This window comes from Myotis myotis, unplaced genomic scaffold, assembly GCF_014108235.1.
Source record: "Myotis myotis isolate mMyoMyo1 unplaced genomic scaffold, mMyoMyo1.p scaffold_m19_p_3, whole genome shotgun sequence".
NCBI lineage: Eukaryota > Metazoa > Chordata > Mammalia > Chiroptera > Vespertilionidae > Myotis > Myotis myotis.
In genome coordinates, this window is record NW_023416335.1 from 88,388,154 (window position 1) to 88,401,368 (window position 13,215).

General features: G+C 46.4%; 1 protein-coding gene across 1 annotated transcript in view; it reads right to left on the bottom strand.

Moving 5' to 3' along the window:
- Positions 1-8,046, bottom strand: part of LOC118650478 (guanylate cyclase soluble subunit beta-2-like) — an 88,555-nt gene extending 80,509 nt beyond the window's left edge. Inside the window, exons 1-2 of the mRNA XM_036298920.1 lie at positions 7,960-8,046; positions 5,712-5,785 (exon numbers count right to left, since the gene is read on the bottom strand). Of these exons, the coding sequence (XP_036154813.1) occupies positions 5,712-5,785; positions 7,960-8,046 (161 nt within the window). The remainder of the gene's footprint in view (positions 1-5,711; positions 5,786-7,959) is intronic.
- Between the last annotated feature and the right edge of the window lie 5,169 nt (positions 8,047-13,215).

The window sequence follows — 13,215 nt, forward strand, 5'->3', positions numbered from 1 at the left end:
GCCCAAGAACACACAGTGCCAAGCAGCAGAGCCCGGACTCTGACCCAGTCCAGTGGGATGCACGCACTACTGCCCGTCCACTTCTCCCCAGCCCACCTGAGGACCTACATCTGCAAAACAGGCAAATAGTGAGCATCAGCTTTCATTTGTTCAGTGCTCACCACTAACCAAGAATTTTTTCTCAGTGTCTTGTTTGAATTATCTCATTTAACACTTGCAACAACCCCTATGAGTTTAATCATTTTATTATCATTATTTTATGATGAAGCCTCGGCCACAGAGTGTTTAAGTAACTTTCCCAGGATCATAGAGATAGTTAGGGTAAGGGCCCACGAGAAAGGAATATATATATGTGACATATGGAGACAGCTCCAAACCACTAGGATGTTTATCTTACAAGAGGAGGGGGGAGCACCCGGTGAGCTTTGAAACTTTGAATCTGATACTAAGCAGGGAAGGAGGAGACCGACCAAATAGGACAAAACACGGGGGACATAAAATGAGGCAGGGTCCAATTAGAAAGTAGCATGAACAGATAAAGAAGCTGCCAGCATTTATAAACCCACTGACAAAGAGACTCACTAGAAGAGGTTTTTCCCATTTTGGGACTCCTCCCCAGGGGGAGTTTGTATATGTTTGCAATAAACTTCTACACTTTTGCTTAAATCTTTTAGTCTACGAATTTTATTCTTCAAACTTCGTAGGACAAGAACCTGGAATCCATCTTGCCATTCTGGGTATCAATACAAACTGTAAGCAATGAATCGGGGCTTCAACGCCTCACTCCAGGACCCCTGCGACCAACTACGACTCCCTAGGCCCGTGGTCGGCAAACTGCAGCTCGCGAGCCACATGCGGCTCTTTGGCCCCTTGAGTGTGGCTCTTCCTAAGCCTTACGAGTACCCTAATTAAGTTAATAACAATGTGCCTACCTATATAGTTTAAGTTTAAAAAATTTGGCTCTCAAAAGAAATTTCAATCGTTGTACTGTTGATATTTGGCTCTGTTAACTAATGAGTTTGCCGACCACTGCCCTAGGCCCTTGCAGCCAAATCCAGTGACTTCTAGAGTACAGATATTTTATTTCTCAAGTTGGTGCCCAGCCCATGTCCCCGCAATGGCCAGACTGCACTCACCACCTCTCCCTTCCTCCTTCTCCTAAGGCTGACCACATGTTCTGGCAGCTGACCTTCTCCTTCCAGTTTGTGACAGAGAAAATAATCCCAGTTTCCCATCTGACATGGGCTTCTGGCACCTAGCTCCTTCCTATGTCCCAGATGTATAGGTGGTGCTCCTACTTGCCTCATCAATCCTTCCCGATTGTGTTTTATCTGTCCTAGGCCTACTACCAAAGCTCAGTGCATGTGGGTTTAAAGAGATGTGCCTCTCTTTTCACCCAGAGACTTGGTAAGAATAGAAATCCATTCTATTGCCAGTCTCTCTCCCTTCCCCCAGGCAGTGTGACCATTTGAAAGAGAAGCCTTCACAGCACCCAGCCCAGTTACCCAACCGATGGCCCTCAGCCAGGTCCTCCTTGGGACTCAGTTTCCTCCTGGGTGAAAGGAGACCATACCTGCCTTGCAGTGTCCTCATTGTAGATCATTACTGAAGGGGCTGGCCCAAAGTAATATGAGACCTTTTTTTCTTTCCCTTTCTTAATATGAGACCTTAATATGAGACCTTTTTTTCTTTCCCTTTCTTATTGAGTTTACCCTTTGGCAACGTAACAGCTGTTTTTTGGTGTGATTGTTTTAAGTCTCAGAGTCTTCAAATGTTTCTCTCACCAAGGTAGCTTAGGCCTCATTTTCCTCACCTGTAAAATGAGGAGGCCTTGGCTAGCCCGTGGTCGGCAAACTGCGGCTCAGGAGCCACATGTGGCTCTTTGGCCCCTTGAGTGCGGCTCTTCTTAAGCCTTAGGAGTACCCTAATCTAATCTAATAAAAGACAAACATGCAAATTGACTGTACCTTCGCTATGCCTTAAGCCACGCCCACCATCCCATCAGAGCGACTAACCCAACCAAGATGGCGGCTGGCAGCCACAAAGCTGAAGCGAGCAGGAGGCTTGGTTGCCCCAATGATGGAGGAAGCCAAGCTTCCCAGCCGGCTCTGAGCTCCACTGAAGGCAACAAAGTTTCAATTATAGAAGATAAATAAACTCCAGATACCTGCTTTCAGCCGGCTATTGCCATGGAGCTGGAGCGAGCAGGAGCTGGCTCTGAGCTCCACTGAAGGCAACAAAGTTTCAATTATAGAAGGTAAATAAATCCCAGAATAAAAAAGAAAAAGAAAAAAAGGAGAGGCTGGGAGCTTCCGTCGCCGGGGCGCTTGGCCAGCCTGAAAACAGCCCTCAGCCCCTCACCCAGACTGGCAAGGCACCCCAGTGGGGACCCCCACCCTAAAGGGGGTGTGGCAAGCCTGCAAACAGCCATCAGACCCTCACCCAAGCTGGCCAAACCTCCATGGGGTGAGGGTCCCCACTGTGGGGGGCTTGACCAGCCTGCAAACAGCCATCAACCCCTCACTCAGGCTGACCAGGCACCCCAGCGGGACCCCCACCCTGATCTGGGACACCCTTCAGGGCAAACCAGCTGGCCCCCACCGGTGCACCTGGCCTCTAGCCTATATAATAAAAGGTAATATGCAAACTGACCCTAACTGCAGAAAGACTGGGAATGACTGGTCACTATGACACACACTGAACACCAGGGGGCAGACGCTCAATGCAGGAGCTGGCCCCTGGTGGTCAGTGCACTCCACAGAGGGAGCTCTGCTCAGCCACAAGCCAGGCTGATGGCTGCCAGTACAGCTGTGGTGGTATGAGCCTCTCCCACCTCCTCAGCAGCACTAAGGATGTCCAACTGCAGCTTAGGCCTGCTCCCCGCTGGCAAGTGGACATCCCCCGAGGGCTCCTGGGCTGCCAGAGGGATGTCTGACTGCCAGCTTAGGCCCAATTCCCCAGGGAGTGGGCCTAAACCAGCAGGTGGTCATCCCCCAAGGGGTCCCAGACTGCGAGATGGCACAGGCCAGGCTGGGGGACTCCCTGTCCCCCTAGTGCACAAATTTTTGTGCATCAGGCCTCTACTTAAGTTAATAACAATGTACCTACCTATATAGTTTAAGTTTAAAAAATTTGGCTCTCAAAAGAAATTTCAATCATTGTACTGTTGATATTTGGCTCTGTTGACTAATGAGTTTGCCAACCACTGGGCTAGACGATCTCTCAAGCTCCCACCAGTCCACACTTTCTCTGATCATAATTGCTCAATGTGCCTCCTTGAAATATTGGGAAATAAGGATTATTTGCCTTATGAGACTAGAGTGTCTTTTTCCTACCCAAACTGTGGCACTCTAAATGCATTAGCCCAGAGATGCCATGGAAATGGCCTGAGGCTGCCCTTCCTTAGAATACAGGGCCAGGGCACACGTGTGAGCAACCGCTGCTGTAGCCTGGTGCAGAATGGGGCTGAGGCTGAGGAGCCTGCCTGGCTTCCCCTCAGTTTAGCCTTGTGCGTGCAAGTCTGCTGCACACTCAACTCTGATTATTTTATTTGTAAAATGGAGGTAGGACGGGGTGAGGAAAATTTTGAACTGATGTTTTTAAGTTGTCTTTACAATACAAAAGCAATGAAAACATATAAAATTAGGAAAATAGATATTAGGGTAAAAGTCAGCCACCCAGCATTGTTATGTTTCTAATTCAATTATTATTATTATTTTGGTCCTCTTTTTTTTCATTTGCAACCCCAGTGGCTATGTAATTTGTGTTTGTTTTGGGAGGCTTTGTTTTATTTCTTTTTGTTGTTGTTGTTGTTTTTACTTAATATTGTCATACAGTTGTATAGGCTGCTTCATAATCTTTGCAATCACCACATATAATGCCTATTGCTTTTGCCATTTCATTTGTCTTTTGGTTTGTTTGTTTTTTATATATTTTTATTGATTGCAGAGAGGAAGGGAGAGGGAAAGAGAGATAGAAACACCAATGATGAGAGAGAATCATTGATTGGCTGCCTCCTGCATGCCCCCTACTGGGGATTGAGCCCACAACCCGGGCATGTGCCATTGACTGGAATCGAACCCAGGACCCTTCAGTCTGCAGGCCAATGCTCTGTCCACTGAGCAAAACCAGCTAGGGCTTGGTTTGTTTTGAAAGTTAAAGACAATTTTTCATTTCATTATTTATAAATATAAGACTACATTACATTGCATATATATATAATAAAGATGTAATATGCAAATGGTTGTTACGTAATGACCGACCGCATAATGACCAGGTCACAGATCAGCAGGAGGGTGGGGCAGTGAGCTACAAGCGGGCAGCAGAGAGCTACAGGAAGGGGCAGGGCAGCAAGCCAATGGGGGTTGGGGGAGGGCAGACTAGGAAACTAAAGGAGGGCGGGGCAGTGGGCAGAGAGCTACAGGAGAGTGGCAGCAAGCTACTGGCACACGGATTCATGCACAGGGCTACTAGTATATATATATATGTTGTATATAGGTATATAGGTATGTGTGTTTCCATGGGAATAGTGTCTCAAGAATAAATTCTCAAGAATAGAATTATTACCTCAAAAGATTTCATTATTTTCAAAGCTTTTGGTGTATGTTGTTGAATTGCTGTCCAAACAGGCTGCACTGATTTACAATATCATCAGCAGTTACCCATTTTGCCGCCTCTTAATCAAAATTTACTATTATAATTTCAAGTTTTTAGAGATTTAATAGGCAAAGCAGTTTCTAATAGTTTTCATGTGCATGCCATTGATTGAGGAAACTAATCATCCTATATAATAAAGAGCTAATATGCAAATTCTCATCACACCCTCATGCCATCACGCTGTGATGCCCTCATGCTGTCACAATCCATCACCAGGAGGCTGCGTGAGCAGGGTGGGCGGGGACCTGATGCTGCGTGCACGGTCCAGAGGCAGGACCCCTGGCTCCAGACTACCACTTTGGGACAATCCATCGAGGAGCCCCGGATGGGTGGGCAGGGCCTACCTCTTTGGGGCGATCGATCACAGGGCTCCCGCACTGTGAGAGGGCACAGGCCAGGCTGGGGGACACCCCCCTGAGGGCACAAATTTTGTGCACCAGGCCTCTATTTTTTCTATAATTTTTTATTCCTCCTTCTCCATAGGCCCACATGATTTCTGAGACCCTTTCAGCCTCATCCTCTAACATTTTAAGGCTGGCAGCTTCTAAGAAAGCAGAGGAAAATCACAAGATTGCAGGAATCAGACAGGCAACTAGATGGAGATCTATAACAGTGTAAATAACAGTGTGAAGAGTTTAACAGAGGGAGGCAGAGAGGAAAACCTGTAGTGATAACTGAAGAATACCTAAGGAGGAATTCTGGCTACATTTAAAGGGGATATATTCCCTCTTCTGTGGGATTTCAGCAGCTTTATTTGCGGTGGAAATAATGCAGTTGCTGCTTCTTTTGTGGAATTAAAGGTAGAGTGATGTTGGCATTATTCACACTGGGACCCTGTTCTAGGGCTGGCCTTAGGGATGGAGACTGATACCTTCCTTAGCAGATAGGGTGTAGCAGTTTTTTCTGTATCTCATAGGTATGTTTAAGGTAGTTGAATTGATCTCCTTAGCAACAAGTAACTGGCTTAATCAAAAGGTTCATAAAAACCCATAACCCTCAAAAACTGGCAGCTTATCAGTTGTACCAGGAATTCATCTTTCCTTTAATATACTTACTTCAATTTTTCCCATGTCTCTTCACCAAATTTCTCTATTAGAAGAGATTGCAGACAGGTGTTGATAAATCCGTACTAGAACATAAAACGAGAGGAAAAGCATGGGTAATGAAGCATAAAATCCTCAGTCCCTGGCATTGGAGTGGCCCCTTTACCACAAGGGCAATGGTATCCTCTTGGGGGAAAAATTACACCTTTTCCCTATTTCTCATGATTTTTCTTCTTTAATAGCTGTGCTCATTCCTGACTTGGGCAAAAGTCATTTCCACAGAGAAAACATAGCAACTAAATTTGAAATCAGATTAGAATTAGAAGTGGTTCATTGTGATCACCTCCAACATAGGAAATTATATGGCCAGAACAAGTTAAAAAACACAACAGGGGCAAAACGGGTGCTCTGGGTGGGGACAACAAGGTCACTCACCTCATATCAACTCAAAAAAGGCCGTGAAAGGACAATTTTCTTTATGGGTGTGTGTGTGGAGGTCGACATAAAAAGTGGAGGAAAATAAAGAAGAGAAAACAACAATAAAGAGCCCTGGGTTAACAGGGAGCATTTTCTATTAGGATTGCTCATTAATCCGTGGGGCTCCTCTCTCCCTCCAGATTAAAACAAAATTGTTAAGAGCGCCCATAAATGCCTCTGCTTAGTGAAGGGCAGGCCCACCCACGCAGGCCACGCCTCTTGCCACACACAGGAGCCCCCAACCTAGGGGCTTGTGGGTGATTGGGTTACATTTGGAAGTACCAAGGGAGCTCAGTTATCTTCAGAAGTGAAGAATCCTTCGGTCTCACAAATATCAGGCTCAAGATTTATAAGTCTGGACGTTCATATATGAGGATTTCTTAAAGGGAAAGAGGCCAATGCCAACAGGAAGGAGAGGGGCCTAAACTCTAGCAGCTCTTTCCTGGGAACAGAATATATGCCCCCCCTTCCCCCGCCCCTTGAAGGGGAGATGACTTGTGGGTGTAAGTCTTCACCCCTCTCCCCATCTTTTCTTGGCTCCACCTGCCCCCATGTGTGACCCATTTACAAAATCACACCCTTGCCTGAGATTTTCAAAGCGCTCTCTAGAACTGTCTAGGACTCTAACTGCTCAGCCCTTCTGTGTTGTCATCACCACAAGATTATTCTGTTAAAATATCATATGAACCTTCTTTTCTTCCTTTCTCTCTTTCTACTTATTTATCTATCTACACATGAACCAATACACACACATATGTAAAAGTAATATATATAATATATATAAACAATGTTATATATAACATATACTGGTTTTACATATAAATTCTTTCCCTCCCCTTTGCTGAATTACAAGTTTCTTGGGGTCAGGAAGTGGATGTAATTTATCTATTATTTTGACTACTGTGCCAAGACAGTGCCTGCGACATAGCAGGTATTTAATAAATGAATAAGTATTAAATTGAAGCCTCAAATCTGAACTCATGAAAACCTTTAGATACCTCCAGGCATTTAAAATTAATACAATGTATCTGAGTCACGGCACCAAAAAAAAAAAAATTAATATAACGTTAACAAGGATATAAATTGTGTGACCTAGCAATCTTTGCAAAAGAGCTCTGAGACAGAGAAAAACACCATGGCCACTGCCTAAGCCCTGAGTGCTAGTGACGCCTGCCCTTCTAGTGTCCGACCAAGGAAACGTAAGCACAGGGGAGTCTGAGGTCTGCTGCTGGGTCATAATCACATGGGATGATGTTTCTCAACTTGATGGATTTGGGGTCAGTGAGACACAGGACAGCAGTCCGTTTTTCCTGAAGCCGGTGGCACAGCTAACCTGTGGGAACCCTGAGCATATAGGTTAGAGGGCAGCCTACCCCCATGGCCAATTATAAACACGCCCCTGGAGAGAGCAAAAAGGCAATGGGCAGGCTGGTCCTGCACAATCTGTTGTGTATGCCCTTGGCCTCTTGAATTTGCCTCTCACACACCGGGCTGCAGGGATTTTCCTGGACACATTCCTTGTGCATTTGAGGGCCTGGTTGGAATGGGCAAGAATGATGAACAGTACTCAAGTTCTCCAACACTCAGGAACTAGCACTGTTAAGCTAGTTAGATCAGCCAGAAGGTAGGGACTCGTTTTGGCTGGTGGCACCCACATCTTCTAGGGGCTACTTGAGTAGTCGTGACATCCCTGAGAATCATCAGTGTTCAAAAGAACCTTAGCCAAACCGTTAAGGTGTACCGAAATCTTTCTCTTATAAAAACGACTTTGCACATTCCATACCCAGTCCCCCTTACTGTGCCTGCCATCTGGCTGGGGGATGTCCCACAGCTTCAGTGAGTCTAGAGTGGGGTGTGACTTAGATGGCATAGCTTGGGCTCTGGAGCAAGATGGGTTTCTGTCTTGTGCCTTATAGCTGTGTGGTTTTGGGTAAATTACTTAGCCTCTCTGAACCCAGTAGAGTCATGAGCTAAACTGAAAATAATAGTGCTTATTCTTGGGAAGGATTGTTGCTGTGGTTATGGTATAATGGTCTGGAGTCAGACTATACAGGTTGATTGCCGATCCCACGTCTCACCAGCTGTTTGACCCTGGCCCTTCACCAAATCTCATTTATCTTCAGCTATTTCATCTGCAAGATGGGGATAGGAATAGTCCCTTCCTCACATGGTTGTAGTAAGGATTCAATGAGATAATAGGTATGAGGCACTTGTCACATAGAAAATGCTCAAAAAATGACAACTATTTTTAGACCGTATGCATTTTAAGCAATGGAGGCTCAACAGACGCAGGCTGAGAGGAAGTCAGGACAGGGGATGCTGAGGACTGCTTACCATGTTGCCGCAGCAGCTGTCTTCAGGCCCAGGCAATCCTGGAGGCACGTCGGGCCCCAGAACGTCCTGTCAGTCCCTTTGTTCAGGCAAATCCCCAGCATCTCCGGAAGCCCGTCTTGTAGAGGTCCAGGTGTCCACAGGGAAATCAGCAGCTTATCACTGGCCTCCAGGCAAGGAGCTAGCCGTTGGTCCCTTCACCGCAGAGGGAACAAAAGGTAAGGCTGTCCCGCGGGTGCGGGTGCGGGTGTGGGACCTGCCATCAGGCTCCCCAGCGGTGCACATCATTAATGCTAAACCCTGGGGGCAGTTCCGTCTGAAACCCTGAGGTGCCAACACAACAAGCACCATTCTGCCAGCCCACGGGGAGCCCCTGGCCTGCAGGGCACCGGGGAAGCAGCCCTCTGCAGTTTGCTGCCCTCCTGTGGGAAAAGGCTTAGAAAACAAGCATGTCCGATCATGCTGGACCCTGGGGCTTATTGTCACTTCCCTCTGAATTTTGCTGCAAATTCAGGAACTCTTGGCTCCCTCTCCCACCGAGTACTCCTCAGTGAGGCTGGCGTCTGACTTTCCACGAGGCATTCTTTCCTAGTTGGCTGAAGTGGAGGCCAGGATTCCTGAACCTGGCAGGCTTTTGAAAGTCATTTATCCTTTCATTTGACATTTCACTGGGGGTCCTCTACCTGTGTAATGGCGCCAGGATGAGCATGGGGGAATATAAAGGCTGAGGGTATCAGCTGTGCTCCAGGTGGCCAGTGAGGCACTTGGCCCAGAGCACCCCTTGAGCCCTGAACTTGTCTTTGAGGATGCCTCTGGGGTTCTGCTGGAAGACTGCCTTTTAGATGAGATTGCCTTTAAGAGGCCTTTTTAGTTCTTTAATTGAACTTCCTTGGATATGATCCAAGAATGGCCTGCCTTGACCAGAACTTGACTCTACAGTGTGAAATTCCCGGGTGCCTTAAAGCCTCACCTTCCCCCCATCCCAGCTCCATTTCAGGCTCCGGTAGCTGTTCTATAGAGGTCTGTGCTCTGAGCAGTGCGATCAGAAGCAAGAAACCCAGCCACTACCGGGTCCAACAAATATTGCCTACAGCAATTCCAACAGACATGCCAGCTTTAGTGTAAAAACAAGAATAAAAATAAATAAATACAATAAAATCAAGGGTTAGGTGAACCCTTTAGGGACAAGACCTATGAAAGTGACTCATGGTCAAGGCAGCATCTCATGAGCCCAACCAATAAGGCCATAGACTGGGGCAGCCCCCTGAAATGAATGCCCTCTTTAAAGTCCAAAGCATCTTGATCTTTAGATCTGCAACACCCAGCACATACAGTAAAATCCCACACAATTTGCTGAAGACTTCTCCCTTCCCAATAGACACTCCAGCACTGTGCCCCGGCCCCACTGGGATCCCTCTCCACTCTTGCCTCCACCTCTTTCTGCACCTCCTCTTAGAAAGCTTCCCTTGCCTCTCCATCTATTAAGCCTTTTTTTTTTGTTGTCTTCTCTGTTCCCTCCCAAATTACCTGCCCCACCCCTCCATCGAGAGACCTATAACTTGGAGAGACTGGTAACCCCCCCTCCCCACCCCGTCTTCCTCTCTGAAATCAAGGCTTTGCTTATTTTCAAAAGCTGGCCTCCCTATGTGCTGCTCCTATGAGGAAGGAACATGTGGTCAGGAGGGAAAAAAAGGCTCTGGGATAGGTGATTTCCATAATTATGCTTCCCAACACTTTGCCACCATTCAGCTGACAGTCTTCTTTCTCCCTGCCAACTGGGCTTGCTCTGGCTCTCATGGACCCCCTCCACTCAGCCCCAGCCCTGCTTTTTCAAACCCATCAGCACTCTCACATTTCACAATAAGTAAATGGTTTTTTTAAAAAAAATCTCCATTTTCTTTCTCATGCAGCAGATGGCAGGGCTCAGGAACTTGGTGGAAATTAGGCTTTCTGATTTTCTAATAAATTTCAGCATCTCACACAAAAAGCAGGACCTCATTTTGATTCTGATGTTCAGTACCATATGGCATATCACTTTGGGCTGTGGCAGCTTCATCCTCAGGGTAACAAGGCAGAGGGATCTTTCATAGAACAACAAGACTGCGCTGGTATGGGCCAATTGGATTCCTTGGTGAATACCATTTGATAATAACATTGTCTATGGCAATGGAGTAATTATCCCTCTTTTATGGTATGTGTTAATTTTCGCTGCCAGTTTTCCTAATTACAACTGCCCCAAAGGACTACTTTTTATAAATACTCTGTAAACATTTGAAAATACATAGGCAGTGCATGCATGAAGAAAAATGTCCCTGGATTTTAAAACTGCCTGGAAAATCGGCTGACGTTTTATGTTTGTCAATTGCATAGACAGCCTAGTGAGTAACTTGCAGTGTATGGAACATCTAGTCTCTTCTCTCTTCCATGACATACTCGTAGGCCTTCCTTCCTCGCTGGGAGTGCTGCTCTGAGGGGCATTTGTCCATGCACTTTGACAAGTGTCCACACCTGTGTAACTCACACGCTAATAAAGACGTAGAACATGTCCATCACCACAGAGTTCCCTGGTGCCCCTTCTCTGTCAGCCCACTTCTCCCCACTCCTCCCTCCCCCCAACCACCACTGTTCTCATTACTATCTCTATAGTTAGTTTTACTTGCTCTTGAGCTCCGCATAAATTGAATCATTCAGTCTGTTCTCATCTGTGTCTGGCTTCTTAACTTTTAACCCATGTTTGGTGCAAAATTCAAACCTCATTCCCAAAATTAGATGCATCTCTGTAAATATACAGCCTCATTCGATACCTAGCCTATGATACCTGATGAGATCCTAAAGATACCTCTCATCTCCCGTGATCTAGGTCTGATGTGCAGTGAGAAACACAAGCCTTTCACTTTGCAGATGACAAGGGAGAAGGGGGGATACTATAGGGAGGCTGCTACATAAATCTCTACAGTCTGAGGGAAGTCGTGAGAGGGAGAGTGAAAGGAAATAGTATCTGTGAAGAAAATGTTCTCTGATAAAATTAACCACCACATAATTTTTGTTTATTTTTGCGTGCCTTTGACTATAGCTGCCTTACTCTTGGTGGGACTCCTGCAGACCATTTGTTGCTCCCAGTCTACCTCGGGCTTCCTGGCTTCGGAGCTGCCTCAGACTTCCTACCAGGGCCTAAAGCAGAGGGACCTCAAGGTGGGATGTGGCTGAGCTGCTGGGCTCCCAGAAGCCCTCATGGTAAAAATAGGCCCCCCCCCCGGCTCCCCCCCGCCCCCCGTGGGCCTGCCAGGTGTCTGCTGAAATGGTCATTGATTTTGGTTACAGCTTTGTAAACTTCTAACAAAATAAAAATAGTACCGATTCCTTTGGCTAATGAGATTAGCTAGTATACACCTGGCTTGCTGAGAGGGCCTGAGACAGAGAAGAGATAAACTCTAATGTGCATGCATTGGAGAGATTGAGAGAGAGAGAGAGAGAGTTCAATGTCAGTCCAAGGCATAGAGTGTTCTCAGAAAGGCGAGTTCTGCGTGAGACAGCAATGGGAGGCCCTGGATGGAGGCGGAAAGGGGATGCAAGTGAGTTCAACATCACATCACATCACAGATGGCACTGCTGGCCTTGCTTTTCCCCTTGGAGGGACTCCTGTCTCACTGAAAGATGGCTTGGTGTGGGGATGACTTGGCTAAGGGTGGAGCTGTGATTTAGAGCCAGATTTCTTTCAGGCACATTTTCCTATTTGGAACTTTAGCATATGGAAACAAGAGTCACCTATCAGTAAGAATCTTCAGGGGGGATTTTCCAGAACCCAAGGCAGTTTATTTTCTAAATGTTCATAGTAAGTGCTTGCTGTATGCTCACTGTGATAACAGCTCATTTCTACCAAGCCTCTCCAATGTGCCAGGAAGAAAGCACTGAAGGATGAACCTCATGAAACTGCCTCTATTCTGGGTCAAAAACCATTGAATATTGGCAATTTCATTCGATTCAACTCGACATTAACTCATCCTTACCACAAGCATATATGTAAGTCCCATTATCATTAATCCCCTCTAAATACTACAACATTGAGGTCAGAGAAGTTAAGTTAATCTTCCCTAAGGGTCCAAAACTAGTTAGTGTCAGAGCTGGTATTCAAACTCAAGCCCATGTCCTAAACAGCCTCCAATAAAGAATGAAAATGGGGGTAATGACCCCTCTCTTTTTTTTTTCTTGAAGAAGCTGAGGCCTCCTTTGGAGTCAGGTGGTATCCTCAGAAAAATCTCTTTTTCAGGGAAGTCAAACTCTAGCTCATGTGGGCCACCGTTCTGCCACCTGCCATGCTGGTGGGTGACAGTTACTTTGTACACAAAGTTCGTCAGTGTTGTGGGAAAACCCTGAAAAATGGTCTCCTACTGTGAAACTTGGGTCCTATGATTTCAAACCAGAGCCTTCCCCTTAGGACTGACGAAAAAGAAACAGCAAGTGTTGAGGCTTTTCCCAGCTCACCTCCACCCACCGATCCTGAGAGCCCCATGCTCCCTGGCACTGGCAGCTATGCCATTCCGAGCAAGGGCAGGCCGCTTTCCTTTCCACTTGAATTTCACAGCCTTAATGGTACATAGCAAAGACCAGAGGAATAGCTAGGCCTGAAGCGCCACCGTGTGTCCAAATGACCAAACATCAACAGGATAATCCCTCCACCAGAGGGAGGCCAGCCCACAAATCCTGACCA